Below are 19310 nucleotides of genomic sequence, written 5' to 3'. Positions count from 1 at the left end.
TTTTCTAGCATCATCTCCATGTTAATTGCAAAGAGAAAATAAGAAAAGGTTTTAATGTCACTTTGCTGTACAGGCTGTACCTCTTTCAGCCTAGTGCTGTTAGCTTGTACGTGCTGAAGTTTTTAAATAGTTCCACTATTCAGGATGAATCACCTTTGCCTTTAAAATGTAGCCCCTAAAAGAAGAAAAAATGAATTGGTGGTGTTGAACCTGACCTTAGGAATGAGTCATTTACAAGGCAAAAATATGTGACAAAAGATCAGTTTATTCATTTTTCCTTTTTCTTTAGGTACCTGTGGACTAGTGGTTTTCAGTTTTCTCTTGAAGTAATGTGGTTCTCTGCGTGTATCATTAAAATAGAGAACCATCATATGGGATTATAATCAGTGTGTTCTAATACAGTCAGTCCAGGTTACTAGCAAAAACAAGTCTCAAAGAAAGAAAGCCACAGATAAATGAATAGCATATAACATTTTTTTAAAAACAAAAATAATTGATGGATGAGCAAACTAGCACACAGGGCAACAGATGCCTTTCTCCAGGCAATGTAGAACCTTGTTACCCAGACAGTGGTGTCAGATTGTATTAAATCTACAGAAGTCATCCTCCTACCGTGAATTTTTATAGTCAGTCCTTATATCCGTAGGAGAATTTCTACTTTTGCTCTACTACGAACACAGATATTTGCTTTCATTTCTGCACTTAGAAAGATGCAACTCATATACAAGGTAATACATTTATTTCTCATGTGTCTTTTATTTTAAAATGTTCATGGTTGTTCTTGTTATTTGTCTCATTGTTTTTTTTTGTTGTTTTTTGTTGTTTTGTGTTTGTTTTTTTTTTGTGAAGAATGTACTGTTGTGTGCGCCTTTAAATCCATGTAGTGCTCTGGGCACCCCTTAAAAAATGGCACACTGTAGGACTGATTGTGTTTTTATACATTTGGGAGGGCTGTCAATTTTCTGATTCAGTTTACTTCAAAGATTCTGAAAAGATCATCCTTAGTGTTGTTTTCTTAAATTGAAATGGCCGAGCTGAAAATGCCTGCAGCATTCCTTACATGCAGCAGGAAATATCCTTGCTGTTTGGAATTTTGTCTGACATGCTAAAGACAAGATTTCAGATTCTTTTTGCAAATTGCTCTGCATATGGTCCTGACATGAATATATGCTTGACTGGCATATCACCACATACGTGACTATATGTAAGTATGGTGTATGTTTCTCATATTTAACTTGGTGAAAAAGCTTAAGTAGAAGCAATTTAAACTCTGTGCAACTTCTGCCTATATATGTTAGAAAAAGTTTGGGGTTTGTTTTGTTCTGTACACAGCTGATCCTAATCTGTGACAATACTTTTTTTTTCTTTTTTTTTTTTGTTTTTTCTAGGGATGGTCAATAATTCTACATACAGCTTCTATTTTTTTTCTGTCTGTATCATTCATTTCCCTCATTTATTTCTCTGTTTGTAAAATTTCTGGATGCATGCTATCTTTTGTTAGACTAGTAATTAGACTGCTTCAAGTCTTTGTGTGTTTGAATGGGTATTGTGTAGCAGTGTCATTAGGAAGGGGTGACAGACGGTTCAACTAATGTTTGTAACCCAATGTCAAGACTATGGAGATGGGTGAGAAAGCTTTTTGGAAGTATGAAGTCCCGCTTCCTTCTCACTTACACATTAGTCTGCTAACATTCAGTCAGCATTTGTCTTGGCATATGTTTTGTACTGTCTTCTAGTAACTGGCTTGATGAGTTATCTCCACTCTACTTGCCTCTGCTAACATCTGTGATGGTTTGATTTGCATAGGTTAAATGGTAGACCTAATTGGACTGTAGTAAAATGTTGCTTCATAGGCACAATTAAATTGTCAGAGTTGCTACATCCAGTGAATAAATTAAGAACAAAGGAGAGAGCAGCAAGGGAAAAAAGGACATTAGGTTTGTAAAAAGAACTCAAAAGTAATATGTATTTAAAAAATAGAAAGGATGAGGGAAGAGTGCACAAGTGCTTTTCCACAGGTTTGTTTTTCAGTCTGGTACTGGTCATGAGTTGAAAAATCTGAATCTGTCAAGTTCCAAAACAAAGTGCAGAATCCCACAATATCTCCTCTTAGTCCAAGCAATAGGAGAGGGGTGCCTTTTTGTGGGTTCCCTTTAGACTTTTGGTAGAGCTATTAAACTGACGGGGGAAGGCTGTAGCGGAGAAGCCCTAGCATTCATTGACATGCTGGCGGCACAAAGCATGTATCCTGCCTATTGCCAGTAAGTCTGTCATTTGTGATGGCTGCCCTATGTATTTGCTGACCTCTTCGTTCTGTTGACTCGGAGGTTCTGTTGGAAGCTGGCAGTTGTAAGAGCAGAAGTGAGAAGTGTTGCCCTGATAATGCATTCAGTGCTAGCTGTCAACAAAGGAGAGGGAACGGGAAAGGATTCTGTTTATTTCAGTACAGCATTTTAAAAAGACATCTGTCTCCCTTAAAATGTATTTGAAGCTTCAAAGCTCTTTCAGGATCCAACCATAAGATCCCTATGAAGACAACTCACAGCATAGTAAAATATTAATCAAATGTGTTGGATTTCCCCCAAAGTGAAAAAGTCTTTTGTGTGCCCTTCTGGCTGCCGTCAAATGGGCATATACACAATATACATCCTTGGAAGAAAACTGTAAAATGTCCTTTTCCTGTACATTACTTTAATTCTCTTTTTTAATATATGAATTGTCTGTTGGGTGAAGTTTAGCTCTGGGTTGTCTGAGATTAACTTTTATCTTCTTTTTTTTTTTTTTTGGAGGTTTATATTCAACAAGTCCAGAAAATATTGAAGCCGATATTATTAAGGGACCAAACCACTGAAGCCAGTGGATTAGACAGAAAATCACAAACTGTAATGAATATGATATAGTTCATAACTATCATTTGCAAAAATACAGGTGGTAATTCACAGCCACAAGAGAAGAAATTCCTTCTTTAGTGTGAAGAGGAGATGTGTGTTGAGTACAGTTAAGTGTGTTTCTCCAAGTACAGGTAGCATCTGGAAATATTCAACACTGGAGAAACTGGCCATGGGAAATTTTGAGAGAGAATGAAACTGTTGAAGTACTGTTCATGTATGCCATACAGAAACTAGCCTGTGTTCTCGCTTGGGCAATAAATATGTGCAGCTCCCGTTAATCCCATCACAGGTTGCTTTCAGGACATGGCAAACAACTGGACTAGTGTGTGGGAAGGCAGATTTGGAGTGAAGCTGTCACTAAGCCACCTGGTTTGGGGTATGACCTTGGGCAAGTGGCTTGATCTCTCTTCCACTGATCTCTCTTCCACTGCTTCTCTGCCTTCTTAAATTAAAAGACAGACTCAGAGTACTGATTCTCTCTTCTGTATTTGTGCAATGCACAGATCTGATTTTCAGCTGAGACTTCTATAGTATAACAAATAATAAGCAAACATGGGAATATTTTGTTTATTTATAGCCTCTTTCTATAGATCAGGTAGAAGATTGTTACTCCAAGAATGGTCTGAGAAAAGCAATTTTTTTTAATCTATTGCTTTCCTTCCTATGAGCAAGGGAATTTCAGTATTCCTATTTGTTGTTTTTTTGTTATATGCAGTTATTTCTAGTATTTGACACTTAAATGCATGAGAAGTGCACTGTTTAAAAGCTTTTTCATACAGATAACTAATAAATACAGTCAAGGTAAACCCCAGAATGTTAAAAATCATTTATTGTGTATGAGCTGGTCACAGAAGCTGTGAGTTGTGTAAACATCAGGTTTCTCCACATACAGGATGTTAGATACAGCTAATACATGTTCAACTGTTGTGCATTCTTGTATAGCAAGCAAATATATTCACCAGATGTAGCAGTTTCCTGTGACTATGTTATGAAAGTACCCTGGGGAATTTCAGAAATGAGACGAATATTTCATCTGTATGCTTCCTTCTTACCTCATACAGTATTTCTCCTGTGAGGTGAACATGCACAAACCTAAATAGCCTCTTTTCTCCAGCTTTACCAACTATGCTGAGAAGCAGCAATACATATATATTTTTTTTCCATTTTATTTTTAATATGAGTATAAGGGGAAATTCTGGGTAGGCAGCTTGTTTTATATTGTTAACAATATTTTCCACAATCCAACCAGCAGAAGCCTTACATATTACTGCTAAAATCCCAATCACATTTTGGAAGTCGCAGAAACCTTTTAAAGAAGTTTGAGTAAACTTGCCATCCTTGCAGAGTTAGCACAAAAGCTTTAGCAACTCAACCCCCTGGTATTTGTTTACTGTGACCTAAGATAACTATGATGTGTTAGGAATCTGGCACATGCGTTCCTGTAGATTTAACTGCAGTGCTTGAAAGTATTGCTGTTCCTAGCTAGATACCTGCCCCCTTGGAGATTATTGTCCTCATAGCAGGCCACAGACTCATTGGATGGGCTTCGTTGCTGAAACCTTTCTTTATGATCAGTTTGACTAAAGGATTAGACTGCACCGTGAGGTGACAGAGAAATAAGAGAGGTGTCGTGTTCTGATAACCTTTTGCAGAGGGACATGACTGGTAATAATATGCAGTAACGAAGCACTCGCAGCTGATTCTACCACAATTCTTCTGTCAGAGCCCTATTGTAAGGATCCATTGTTGCTGGGAGATGACTAAAGTCAACAAACAATAGAAACTAAACTTGTGGGAAATTCTGAATTGGCAGTAATTATGGCTCAGATCATCTCTGGAAGATGTGGCCTGATGAAGGAGTTGGCTAAAACTTAGAAGGCTTCAGTTCAGTGTGGCTTTTATCATGTTATTGCACAGAGACCTTTGAGTTGTTTATTTATTGTTTCTTAATGCTTTTTCTGAAAGCAAGCAATCCAAATATTGTCAGTCTTACGTGTATTTATGTCAGTTCAAAGCACACTGCTGATGTATATAAATACACTCTGTCCTTGTTACAAGTACTGCTGAAGCGGACCTTTGCATCCAAGTTCCTTACCTGTTCTTTATGTGTATTTTCTAAGCTAGAAATGTGCTGGTAATTCCTGCTACTTGTCAGGGGATTCTTGGTCTTTATGGATTTGGTTGGGAGGGGGAACATGAGCAGTGCTTTATCCTGACAAATGCAAAATAGGACTGCCACCGGGATGAACAGAAATTGAAGCAAAAAGAAATAGGCTTACTACTAAGGACCAGTGAAACTGAGATGGTTGCTGCCCTACTTCTATTCATCCTAAGATGATAAGATATATTTTCTTCAGGTAGGACTAGCAGCCAGCCCAGTTGCTCTGCCACTTCTCATAAACTGTTTTCTATTCTGCAGAATTTAAGTAGGGTGTGAAGGATGCTGGCCTAGATTGCCATCAATTACTCCTTTTCTCCTCTCCTTTCCACTTCTGCTTGAATTCCTTTAATAACATTATTAAAAGCTTGTAACTCATTGTCACTTGTTCCCCATTAAGATCAGCTGAGCAATACCAATTTGTAACAAATGCAGATTGATCCATTAAAGTCGATGTCAAATCTCACTTGACAAAAGCCTGCAGTTGTAAGGGTTGCAGAGCAGCTACTGTAGCCCATTTTTGCCTAGAAAAATGCAGAATAGACATAAATGCTTTACAAATGACTTTCAGTAATTAATAGGATGCAATGATTTACTTGCATATCCAAGGAACAGTTCGGTGCAGTTTGTTCCTATTGGAAAAATATTTACAGATTTCATTCACACCTTTGAAAATGTAACGTGAGCTAAGAAATTCTTCTCATTTTGGCCCTCAGAACTGTCTAGCATCTCAGAGTCTGACTGCCATTTTTAATTGCGTCCTAAACAACAGATTTTACAGAACATGAGAAATTATAATTGCAGAGCTCCTTATGTGTGAGATGATAGGTGTATCTGCAGCTAGGAGACTGAATATTCTGCAGTTTGTCGTCTTAGTTTGGTTCAGTGCAGTAACACTTAGTCGAGAGAACAGCTTCCCACTGATGATGAGGTGTTTTGATATTGTAAAACGATGGTGCTCTAATGTGTCGTTCCTTAGCCTGAACTATTTTCTCTGTTTATATCCAAACTTGACTGTCAGACTGGCATTAAGGGTGTGGTCAGAAATGCAGTCATTTCTGCAGAATGAATTGCTATATTAAACTCAGAGAAGAACACAGAATGGCTTTCTCTGCATGAAGTGTTCTATAAAACTGACATTTTAATCTGATTTTCTATAGAAAAATGATTGCCATGATCATACTGTGTATCTGACCCTGTAAGTTCTGAACCCAGTGGCTGATTTTAATCACATTTGACCTTAAAGGTAATAAAATGTAGAAAAAAATTGTATGTACCATATAACACAAAACATCATTTGAAGGTCACACGTTCTTGGATATCAAGAGTCAAGGAGCCATTAGGCAGAAATCTGTGAGCTTCATTAGTTCTGGTGCTTAAAGCTAATGATGCTTAGGAAACAATTTAGGTAAACAGTTTTGTTCACTGAAAACACTATCTATTCAAAACATAGGTCTTGTAAGGAGAGAGTTCTGAAATTGGTTCAGGAAAGATATGCTTAAAATAGCAATTTTTTATTATTATTTAATTACTATTAAAAAAACTTAAATATCAGAATCTTTAAATTCCTCTTCTTTTTAGGGCTTATGTGGATGAACCAAAAATAGGGAAATTATTTATTTATCTATTTTCATATTGGGAATTTTAAAAAGAAATTATGATAAAGCATAACTTGAACAGTTTTTCTTAAGACCTCAGCAGAATTAGAGGAGCTCTGGAGAAACCTGCTGGACGTATGGATTGTAATGGTGCAGAACCAGAAATTATTTCAAGTAACTCAGAAGTGGGTCCAGTTTTGCCCACCTTAATATAGTTATTGGCAAATGTAATCAATGTTTTCAGAAGATAATGTATAATACACACCGTTGGACAGATTCAAGGTTGCCCAGAATGGCTGGTTGTGGAGTTACAACTTTCATAAGGAACTCAGGGCATAAGTCAGGGCATTGATTTTTGTTACTTTGTAAGGGGGAAAAGAAAAAGAATTACTGAGATCAGTTTTACTACTTCATGTTTAAAATCTAGCTAACTAAAAATTCCTGGTCTGGCTAGTGTGTAACTTTTTCCCATGCATTCAAAACATTGAAATGTTTTCACTCACTTTTTATGTGATTGCTGTGAGAGATTTAATCTCAGATAACTATTTCTGTTAACGTGCAAAGAAGAAGTTGTCAGAAGTACCAAAAAACTCTGCTGTTTTTCCTGAGCTGCAGGTGTTTTGATTTGTGTGATCCCCTCCAAACTTTACCTTTGACTATGTATTTGAGGTTTATTTGCTTTTCTTTTTTTTTTTTTTTTGTTATTATAGTGCTGTGTAAATATATAAGAATACATACCTGAGGCTGTAGTTAATACCTTGATGTTTAGGCACAGGTTACTTACCTATTGACTTCCATCTGCATTTCTGATTTTCCAGCCACTGTAGTGTATAGGTGCTCTACCCAGCATGATTTTATTTGAATGTATATATATATATATATATATATATATATATATATATATATATATATATAAAATGAATAGACATACTATAAAAAGAAATAGATATTGTAAGTATAGTTAGATATACGAATATAAAAATGTGTACATGATTGCATGTATAGTTGTTGGCTTTTGCCCTGAAAATGCCTTCTGAAGATCTAAGTTTGAGAACGTTATTCTGGGAATCAAGTCTCTTCCCAACTTTTAGTGAGGCAGCCAAGTTTGAGCTCCTTATTACATCCACAGGGAGGTTTTTGTTTGGTTGGTTGTTTTGTTTTGTTTTTAAAGCCTCTAATGTCAGGTCATCTCTCTTTGTCTGCACATCTTTAATCAGATCATCTACTGAAAACGTGGTTTTATGATAGAGCCAACTGTAATTGCAAGCTAATCTGCTGCTTCTGCACCTTCAGTGCCTTTGGCTGTGTGCCTGATACTACTCTTAATAGTATGTTAATACCAAATAATGCAAAAACATTGCTTCCTTAAGAACTTAATAGGATATACTGTAATGGAGATGAATGGTCTATAACACTTTATTTTTGTTTTAGAAAAATGAACTGAAGGATGCTGTGCAAGAAAAGAATCGCCTGAGCCTTCAGTATGCAAGTGTGTCCCACAAAGCACTGCAATATGACCAGGTAACATCATAAGCACAAAACTCATACGTTCATTTGTTACAGAAATCAGGCTCCAAAGTGGATAAAAGTGGACAGTCCATTCTGATTTGCTTTTTTTCTGCTTGAAAGCATAAAATATTTTAATTAAGGAAAGGTTACAAAAATGTATTTTATGAACAAATGTTATTTTCAGGTGAAAAGGTAAGACACTGATGGGCTTTAGAGAGTTGTGTTATTCCTCTGATGAATCTTCTCTTAGTATCATAAATTAGTATTAGTCTTTGGAAAGTACTTTTCATCACTTTTCAATCACTTTTTCAGTGATTTTGATGAGATTTTGAAAGAGAGAGATTGAAAAATCTCTACTTTTTCTGAGAAATGTTGACAGAAAGGATTGGTAGCTAGCAGTGTTTTTTTAATTCCCTTCTGCATTTTTCCTTTGCATTTTTTTAATTTCTCAGTAAAATATTGAAATGCTGCTGTCCAGCAGTAATTTTCACAAATTCTGTTTAACAGCTGTTATTTTCCCTGTAGCATGGCACATGGCATAAGTCCATGTCTCAGCTATTCCAAGTCCTGATATAAAAACCATTTTAATAGCAAGCATTTTTCTTCTTCCTTTTTTTTTTTTTTTTTTTCCTGTTACAGGACTAAAGATGTCTTCTTAGCTACAGTGATACAGTGATTGTATCTGTGGCAAATACTGCATGGCATGAGTAGCATGGGAGGAGAGGCTGATGTGCCTTACCTTACCACATATGCATTTAGTGGAAGAAACATCATGAACCAGCCACTTTACAAGGCTACATATAGCTAAAAATAAAACTCCAATCTGGGATTTCTACAGGGCTTAAGTGAGTTGCTCAGCAACCTCATTCACATCAGAAAAGCTGTAACTCACATAGGCTGTGATGAAAGCCCATCCTGAAACCTTGCAAAACATTGGTAGCTGCATGCTTTGATATCCCTGACGTGCATATGTCATTGAGTAGCCCAGTGCTGAATTTCCAAACCAAACAAGGTCTGATTTAGTCCCCGAAACAAGACAAATTACTGAGATTCAGAAATAACTATGGCTGAATTTTGTATGTAGTACCTGGTATCAGAGCAGACCTGAATTTCTCATTGGTGAGGAACGTAAATTATTTTTATATAAAAAAGACGTGTGACGATACTTTATGTTAGGAGGAAGCCATGAGGATCATACCATGCTTAATTTTATTCATCCATCTGTCCAGAATTTCTTCCTCTCCTAATGTTTTTCTCTTATCTTTGTTATTGTTTACACATCACCCTTACTATTTAGTTCACAGGTCACATAAAGGCAGCTTTATATTTTAACTGGATAGAAACAGCATGCAGCATTAATGCAGTAAAGGTTCAGTACCCTGGTGACACTAAGAAGATTAGCCTTCTTACAATCAGAAAGCAAGGAACTATGTGGTTAATAATAATTCGTTATAGGTAACATTTGTATCTTATTATAGCGAAGAGCTTGAGATGCATTGAAAAACCTAGTAAAAACAATTTAAAATATAAGGGTATAATGTCAACATTAGTCACATTAACCACTACATTAGTAATAAAATTACCTTTTACTATCACAGTGTCAGGATTTGTCTATTTGTCTTACTATGGGTGTTTGTAAAATAGTGTTAAAGGCACATTGGAAACATTCTGGAAGCCTGTGCCACTGATTTAATATCACAGCCCCAGTAGGGTCAAAGACTTCCTTTAAGCATACCCTCCCACCTTCAACGATTTTAAGAATATGCAAGAGAAGAGAATGTTAGCAAACCTTGTGTGCTCATATGTGCCTAACAAGTTTTCTAAGGGAATGATTTTTCCCCCCCATATGCACACATAAAATGAGGCTGAGGATGGATTGTTTGTGCAGTTTAGATTACTTTATACTATTAAGAAAGTGTGAAACTATACAAACATGAATGTTGAGGTCAGAGCAGAATTCTAACAGAGTTAGGGCCCAGCCCTGAATGGGAAAACCTGCCTGAAATAGTTTGTTGTTCTTCCCCCTTGAGAACTGGACTGAAAAACAGGTCAACTTTATCCAGGCAAATGGGGCTGGGAGAATGTTTATGCATTCTGCTGCGTAGCACAGATAAAACTACTGCTCATGTATGCACAATGTAGTTGTCGAAATTTAGCTCTGGAAAGGAGCAGGTATGAGTTGTGCTACTTTTAAATCCACAAAATAAGGCTAAAATTTTACTGACTTTATGCAGTTTTGTGTTGTCACTCTGCATAACAGAAACAGAATTGCATTCTTGGAGTGGAGTACTTGTGAAAAGATTTTGTGTCCTTAGAAGTGCTATGACATAGGCATTTGACTGGTTTTCCTGCTCATCTGAAAATGTATATGTTAGTGTTTTTATATAAAATGAGAATAGGCATTATTTATTCAGAGTTTATTTCTACGATGCCTGAAATCATACTATTTTCATGGTAGTTTCTGAATCATCTTTTCTAAACAATATCAGTGATGTGAGAAGTTAGCATATCACCAAAGTCTAGAATTAAAGCCGAAGGTGCCTTTCTGTATTCAGGCACAGTAGGCATAGCTCAGCATCTGTGATTTATGTACAACACAGTAAATTGTGAGTGGCAGAGAACATTTTTCAGTCTGAGCATATCAGTGAAGGAAAACTATATTTCACACAGAAGGAAATTGTCTTTCACCAGTTGGCTGATGGAGCTTAACACTCATAAAACAAAACAAACCAGTAGTTTATTTTGCTGATTTTCAGTAACTGGTTTCTGGATTTGAGTTCAGAAAGTGGAACATACTTCAGCAGTATTCATAACTGACTCAAATGAGGGTACGTTTAGTAAGTGGGAAGGTACAGGATGAAATATAAATTGGTTGATGCATTGAACAGAGAAACAGAACAGATCGAAATGTTCCCTAAGTTTCTATTGTGAAATTAGAACTGTTTATGATGGCACTTTATTTAGGTCAACTGTTTTTGCCACTGGTAATATTGATGTTTTGATGTGTTCTGTGTGTAATTCAAGTTCATGCATATCCCATATGCTCTTACACAGCCTGCTTGGAGAGAGTATTACATTTGTGTTTAACAACAGATTTTGTCCAAAACCAAACAAAAACAAATGATAGACTCATCAAGTTTTATGCTGTTTTATGGGTTATATAAATACATAGATCACACTACTCTGTGATACACAGTATTCAGAAGGAAAAAGCCCTGGTAGGAACGCCCTGCAGAAATTTTTGAAGTGTTGCTAAAATTAAGAAGAGTAATTATTGGAAGGCAAATGGTAGAATAGGTTGTGTTATTTCCAACCTGGAAAATGAAAATATACACAGAACATTGTTCAAAAACGTATCTGCCAAAAGGGAACACAGAGAATCAAATTATCACTTGGGTAGTCCTAAACTTCAACTAATCTAGGTATGTGCTTTGTGATCCTGAATGAAAATCCTGAGATGTGTTAAATATCCATGGTTCTATCTGTGCCTACTTCCCAAATCACATTAGCAGCCTGATATGTACTGTTTGTTCCTATAGACTTGTCTCTGCCAATGGGGAAGAACACATAGCAGAAAGGTACCATACTCACTAGCTCCCCAGAATTATTCAGACTACACTGACTATTAAGATTTAGAAAATAATTCGCATGAGTAGTCAGTATCGACAATTTCAGAGACAGGGAAAAGCAAAGCCTGAGTAAAATTACCTTTTCTTGAAACTTGGTCAAAATTTTGTACTTCATTCATTCTCAGTAAATTAACTGAGAATCACCGACAATAACAAACTTGCATCATTGATGCTGATACCTCATTGCTTCCTTTTTCCACTCCCTTATTCTTCAACAATATACATTGGCTGATCTAAGCAATGAAACACAATACAAAGGATGTGGGAAATTAATAGATTCTGAAAATCCATTGTCTAACAGTTTCCTTAGTTATAAAGAAATGAGGGAAGAGGAAAACCAAAATCGTATGTATGGAAAAAAAAATCCTGAGGATGACAATAATTGCATCAGTTCTTGTGGAAAACAAGATTTGTTCTGTTCTCCTCTTTCTTTCTTTTTTTTTTTTTTCTAGTCCACTGAACTCTAAAGATCCCTATTACAAAGACAAATATGAGAGCTGACTGCAACCATTTAGATTGTTTGGTCCATGGCGAAATTTGCAAATTAACAAACTGGAGCCAGAAGGCAAATAGAAAGGCTGAATCGTTTCCAAAACATCGCTTTAAAAAACCTCTCAGAGATATCCATGTCAGAGATTGCTTAATGCCTTTCATTCTTTAAAAAAATGAAATTACAGTAATTAAATAGAAAAGAGAGCTTGACACTTCTTTAACTGAAGTTAGAAGGAAAGATGAGCTGCGCCAAGATTAAAGCAAGCCTATGCGTTTTCCCAATACTTCACACAGCTTTGCCAGTCCTTTGTCAGTAATCATCCCAGCATCATTCATGCTTCCGTTAACTGCGTTGCAGTTAACAAGGGAAAACGGATGCTGCTTGGAACATTGTTCACTAAAAATATTATGCTCCTTTCTTTTGCCTTCTTATATCCAATTAACATTGCAGAGAAGGGAAGAGCAGTATTTATGAAATAGCACATGAACACTATGTATTTTTTACCAAGGTATTTATTAGTGATGGGTTTTCATTCTTAAACATTGCTGCTCTTGATATGGTATGAGCTAAAAGAATCTTAGTGTTACACATCATTATGGGACATAAGCTCATAAAATGCTTAGGTTATTTCTTATAAATCAGACCTTCAGCTGATATGAATTCAAGGAAGGACTTTTCCATGGCAGGATAAAGTAGTTCAATCTTATGTTTTCTCATTTTCTGTGTGTGTTTATGAAATAGTCACTATCATTGATGAGTCACAAAATCCTGTATAAAAGGAGTTATTCATACGGAGATGGTTAAGTTAGCACCAAATAAATTAAGCAGGAAAACAAATCCTACTATGATGAGTATCTGTTCCTTTAAAAAACTGCTGTATGCAAATATTTTAAGGGAGAGCAAGAGTTGCACAGGAATACCTGTTTCTGAATTGTACAGACACAGATTTCAAATACTAGTGTAGGCTGATTATGCGCCATAACACATTTGATTTTGTTCTGAAGTTAAACTAAAAAGTAGTCCAAGAAAACACATAAGTTTTATACATGTGAGTTATTTTTCTATATGCACTTTAGATCTCTGTCTCTTTTTATAGTACATCCATCTTTGATGCTTCTGAGATCCAGGGAAATAGGGAATTGTTTGATTATCATTTATTTTGTTTATTATATATAGTATATTTATTTACCTTTGCTATCTTTATGCATAACTACAAATTCATTGCCAGGTTTTAGCTCCTTTCAAGAGAAAATGTTTCACAAATACGGGTACATGAGATGCACACAATTTCATCGCTGAACATTCCCTTCCGTTTACCTTTTATATTTCTTCCCTATTTTATTTGAACTTTTTTTCTTTTTCCATTTTCTAATGCAGAAATGGTGTTTATGTCAGCTATATTTTTCCCTTCATTAATTAGGTCTTTGGGGAGTAATCACATTTTTATTTTTCTAGGTGAAATCAGACTATGACCATCTTAGAGAAACCCTTATCAGAGTGACCAAAGAACGAGATTTGGCTGTAAAGGGAAAACACCAGCTCCAAGCCAAGCTGGAGAACTTAGAGCAGGTCCTAAAGGTATGTATAATCCTGTGAAGTCCAACAATCCAGTACTTCTATCACCTGTGTGAGTCACATAGGCATAAGTGCATTGCAAACAAGAGGCCTGAATGCCCCTATTAATTACGATAAAAAGTATGGAAAACAGTAGACCAAGTACCTACAAGGGATCTCAAACTATCAGGAGGAGAGAGATCTTTATCTGATACTCTATAAGAAATGGGATGTAGGTTTTCACTGTGTGGTTACTGGATGCAAATCGTGATGAGAAAGAAGAAAAGGATGGGAAGTGAGTATGCTGTTGAAGGAAATATGAGCAACTTCCATGATATGTTCCTTTAAAGAGGGCTTTGTCAGCCAATCTATCTTGTTGCAAAATATTACTGTGACCCTGTGAAACAAGCTGTTGGTACCAACTCGTATTACTTGTGTGGAATTAATCCAGTTGTCAGGACAGGGTTGCAAAACCTGCTAGTCTTATTAGAGAAGTCTTACTTAGAAAGAATTAAAGTCATCCCACCTGTCTTTTAACATGCTTCTAGAGAAGCTGAGCATGTTGGTGTCTAGCCACTCTTGTTTTCCTAGATATTCAGTAGCTTGCACATCATCAATTTGGTGCCTCCTTTTCAACTTGGAAAAAATCAGCAATGTATTTTGAATCACAAGTGTATTTATTATTCAGTAGAGGTTTTACTGTGTAGTTGAAGATGCTGTCCTTCTCTTTGCCTGGTTATAAACTGTACATAATGTGATAGAACAAACTGATTCCATGAAATAGGATAATTCACCAGGTGAATCTAATAAAGATGAGATGATGGGATAGAGTAAGGGTAAAATTCACTGGGAAAATTGAATCAACCAAGAGATCACTTATCAGCTAATGCAAGGGGGCAATTACTTGTATATTTTGAAACAAAGTGCACGAAAGTTCTAGTGGTGGGAAGGAAAAAGCTCTCTGCTAGGAAACAACCAAATTCCTCAAGTGTTATTGGTAAAATAAAGATGTAGGTGAAACTTTTTAAGCTAAACCTTACAGATGGATCAAGAGTAATGGAGAAGAGTCTGAAAGGTCCCTTACAAATTACAAGCTGGTGTCCAATGAGAATGGGTAGAGGGAACTAGTGGAAGGAAGCATATGACATGTTAAAAACACTGGTTTAAATAGAAAACTGTTTCCAAGTTTCTTTAGTTGTAGCACATACGGTAGTTTTGATGGTGAGAGTTGCCACCAAGGCATGCTTGGATGAGGGTTAAGCAATTAAGATTAGTAAAGATAGATAGATATCGATATTGATAACAATGTCATGGAGTTACACTATTTTATCAGTAAAAGAACTGCACGGGTGGAGACTACAGCAAGAATTTTTGAGAGAGAAAATGCTTGTAAACTCCTCTTTGCACTTCAGACCATTCAGAAAAATGCACAATACGTTTGGTTAGAGTGGAGCATTGATCCAGTGCTGAACCTTTCTTGACTGGCTGTCAAATAGCGGCTTATTTTTCATCTTCTCAAATGCCAAGTTTTCCTTTTCCAAACCACTGAAGCAGCAGCTAAAGGAGGAATGGATACCCTGAAAGTGGGGGGAGTTGGAAATAAAAATTAGTGGTCTGAGATCTTAAACTTCAAGCAAGACTTTTCTTGGCAGAATGTTTTAATACTAACTGGCTTCAGCAAATGCCTGCATGAGTACAATCACTTATTTAAAATATGATTTGTTAATGACTTTAGACTCACAACAGGCTCCTTCTAAAAGAGGAAAATAGTTTTGCTGTTGGCTGCATTAGAATAGATGTGGCTTTTGGAGATGATTGTAGTGATGAAAATAGCTGGCTGTCTGAATTTTGAGAAGGAGGGATTTTATTTTCGGCCTGTTGCACTGGTAAATGCATGGTTGAAACCCTCTCTCAAGCTTTATTCTTTATTTGATATTGCTCTAGAGGTGAGGTGAAGGTTTTGCAACTACACATGGAAATAAAGGGTAGCTGTTACCTCCCTCTTTCTGAGCCTCCAAAGGGTTATCAAAAATGAGCTGACTGCTGCATAAACCAACTTATTCCAGGGGCTTCTAGAAAATCTGAGCTACTGAAATCACATCCTAGGTAATGCCAAGGAGGGTTAACTTTTATGTGTATTGTGCAGTGTGGCTTATCAATATACTATATACCTTTGAAGAGTTAGCACCACTGGAATAAATTTATTATTATGTGCAGATAAGAAATAGATGTAGTGGTAAAGAAAAATTAAACTGCATAACTGAGTAGGAGAGTGATACGCTGCTGTCTCTCTTTAGACTAACATGACTTTCCCCAGGAACAAGCAGGAAGTTTTTGTCTAGCACTGGAAGGTAATTTACTTTTTCTGTTGTTTCCTTCCTTTTCTTCTGGGGTATACAAAACTTACAGTTACACACGCCTTTTCACTGATATTCTATTTTACTATGAGCTGTGTACTAGTACCAACACAGGCCAGGACCAATCCCTAGAAGCTTTTTCAACAGATATGCCTTGGTTGGCCTCTCCATCTAATGATCATGGGATTCCAGCACAATAGCTGAAAAAAATCACTTCATGGCCAGAAAAGTTCGTTTCTGTACATTTTTTAGCTAGGATATCTGCTGGCATTTGTCTTAGTGACCTCTCCAAATTTCTTCTGTAGAAGATCTGAACCTAGTTATTTGATTGAATGTCCTTCATTTATACTGAAATAGAAACTTCTAACGCATGTGGGGAAAGCATCCTGTAAATCTTCTCAATGCACTATTGTCCGGTGCATACCCTGGCTTTTCATGTTAAATAGTACTAGTTTTCAATTTTTGTTTGTTTGTTTTGTTTTTGTTTTACTTTTGTTGTATTGCAGGGGGTTGGTTTTGTTTTGTTCTGTTTTCCTGCATCCTAATTGTTTGGATGAGAGAGAACTTTTTACTTTGGATTTCTATACCGAGTGGCATGGTGGAGTTCCCTCCCTTGGGTACAACCCTTCTGATCTAGCAGAGTACCTTGAGCAGACTTGAAATCCTAAATCTCATCTTTAGCACTAAAGCATGCCCAAACAGATGCAGTTTATTTCATGTGTGCCCTCATATGCTCAGGAAATCAGTGGTTTGACAAATGGTTTGCAGCTTTCCAACCACTGGTAAATTTTGAGAAATACTTAGCCTAGTTTCCCTGTCAAAAGAGAAATAGTTAAACTTTCTGTTATCTCATGAGGTATGAACAAAGCTGAAAAGAGAAGATGAACTGCTGAATTAGCTAACTTCTGAGAATCTTCACAATGCCTCTCACACAGAACAGTACTGATTTTCTGATGTGTTCAGCCAGCTTCTTCCATTCATGCCACTGCAATGGTGTGCACCCATCTGCAAGCGCAGATGACAAGTCCTTTGAGCAGTGTACTTGGGTGAGAATTAAATTTGCTCCCCATTCAGCATCGTGTATGAGTTCTGTCTCATTACAAGACTCTAGTACTTCAAAGCCTTTTGAGCTTGTTTTAATATTGGTTGGTTGCACATTTTAGAAGTGTAAAAATCTCTGCTATAGGATGTAATGGGTTGCTTTGTTTTGTTTGCAGCTGTAGGCAGTACACTGTGAGGAGTGAGAGGGCTGGAGCTAGGATGGGCTATTCATTGTTACATCCCCCTGCTGCCCATGAGGAAGCTGGAAAAACAATAATTGTTTGTTAATTGGAAAAAAATATTGGGGTCCTTAGAAGCCATTTCAGAAACATTTTATTCCAGACAGCTGCCTAGATCGACAGTTTAAATGAAAATAAAGATATCAACAGTATCATCAGTTCATTCTCTGCTGCATAGTAGGATTCCTGCCTTTGATCTGAAAGATGTACTTAAAAGGTTCCTTCCTCACACTTACTTTGAAGGATAGAGTGTTATTCGCCTTTCTTTTTATTTTAATATGAAGTCCTTACTGTGTTTTTTCTATGCTTCTCTAGATGTGGATTTGCTTTCTGATGTTAGAATAACATTATTAGGACCTGTAGAAAGGATGCAAAAAGGGAAGTGCAAATTTATGTGCTTAGGAAGTTCTAACCTGCCTCACATTAAGGATGTCAATAGCATGGACAAATGGATTGCCACTACCTCCACAAGCTGGTGGCAATGTTATCATCATGGAAGTCAGTCCTGAAGGAAGAAGCAGCAAGAATTCAGCAGCTCAGATCTTCCTCCCTGATATTTTTCTACTGATCATTGCAGTCCTCTTCCATTCCCGTAACCTATTCCCCTCGGGCTTGGAAGAGGAAATGACAGCAGCTGATGTGTAGATAGGAAGTGCAAAACAGATTTGCAGACAAAACCAATTTGTGAGCAGAGTGGGAGTGGAGGAATGGATTCTGGTTTCAGGGAGATTTAATTGCTGTGCCAAGGAAGAGACAGATGCTGGGGTGAAGAGATCCTTGCTCCTTTAAATACCAAGTAGATCACAACAGTACTGAAACGTTGAGAGAGACTTTTAGGTTAGCATAGATGACGAAATGCGAAATGGCCTTAAAATCTGTAAACTGCAGATCATTGCATACATATTTTGGGAAATAGAGCAATTAAAAGCAGGGGAGAGTCACAGATCATGTTTCACAATCTGTTTCTTCATTACATTTATAGATTCACTGTATGCTCACTATTATTTATTGATCTCTGCAAAGGATTATAAATGTTCTGTAGTAGTTTTTGTAAAAGTAGTAAGAATTTTAAACTATCAAAATACTCTGTACCAAATCTGTAACTAAATCTTGAGACAGTGAAGTGAGACCTTTTATTTTTTTGATAGTTAAAACTTTTATAGACTTGCAGTCTGCAAATTACTTGACTGCCTCACTGTTTCTTGAATATAAGAAATGATGCTCCATCAGTATCAAGTTTTACATGAGACTTGATGGAAGCTGCTAAGCTCAGTGAATGTAGCTTCGTGCCAATTTAAATGATGAGTAGTGCTCATTAGCAAAACAGGTTATGCTCATTCAGATGAGATGAGAATTGGAACCATCATTTTTGGTCATTATTAAATACTCAAAATAGGTAGTACCTAGAAATAAGTCCATCTACCCTTTGTATAATATGCACAGTTCAGAAGCGTCTACAGCCAAAGTACTGAATCCTTGCAAAAAGTTCTAGAAAACAAGCCATAGTTGAGAGTCAAAACTGATTAATTGGAAAAATCTTTTTTTGTTGTTGTTATTTAACCAACACATCACGTAAAGATAAATAAACCCCAGGCAGAGCCCAAGTGGAGTACTGGAGACAATTCTGCTTTCTTTGCAAACATCCAGATTGAGAGAAGTCAGACACACTGTGCTGTCCTTCTTTGTTATTAGTAACGTGTAGCAGAGAATTATAGCTCATTAAAGGTTAGCAATATGCTGGATAAAATTTTCTCTACACAATAAGAAATATTCTGGCCTGTTCTTGTCTATTGCAGCCATATATTTCTGTTTCCAAGTGCTGATTCCTAATAGGTTTCTGT

General features: G+C 36.6%; 1 protein-coding gene across 16 annotated transcripts in view; it reads left to right on the top strand.

Annotated features, from left to right (window-relative positions):
• Positions 1 to 19310, top strand: part of RIMBP2 (RIMS binding protein 2) — a 151278-nt gene that overhangs the window by 80190 nt on the left and 51778 nt on the right. For 15 of the 16 annotated variants that reach the window (XM_080559635.1, XM_080559630.1, XM_080559634.1 and 12 more), the window contains 2 exons: positions 8079 to 8168; positions 13734 to 13856. In XM_080559635.1, the coding sequence (XP_080415761.1) occupies positions 8079 to 8168; positions 13734 to 13856 (213 nt within the window). Of the gene's footprint in view, positions 1 to 182; positions 729 to 8078; positions 8169 to 13733; positions 13857 to 19310 lie in introns of those variants that run through there. The other variant, XM_080559628.1, reaches the window with a different exon arrangement.

The sequence above is a fragment of the Anser brachyrhynchus genome (assembly GCF_964034855.1).
Source record: "Anser brachyrhynchus genome assembly, chromosome: 17".
NCBI lineage: Eukaryota > Metazoa > Chordata > Aves > Anseriformes > Anatidae > Anser > Anser brachyrhynchus.
This window is presented reverse-complemented; position numbering and strand designations above follow the sequence as displayed.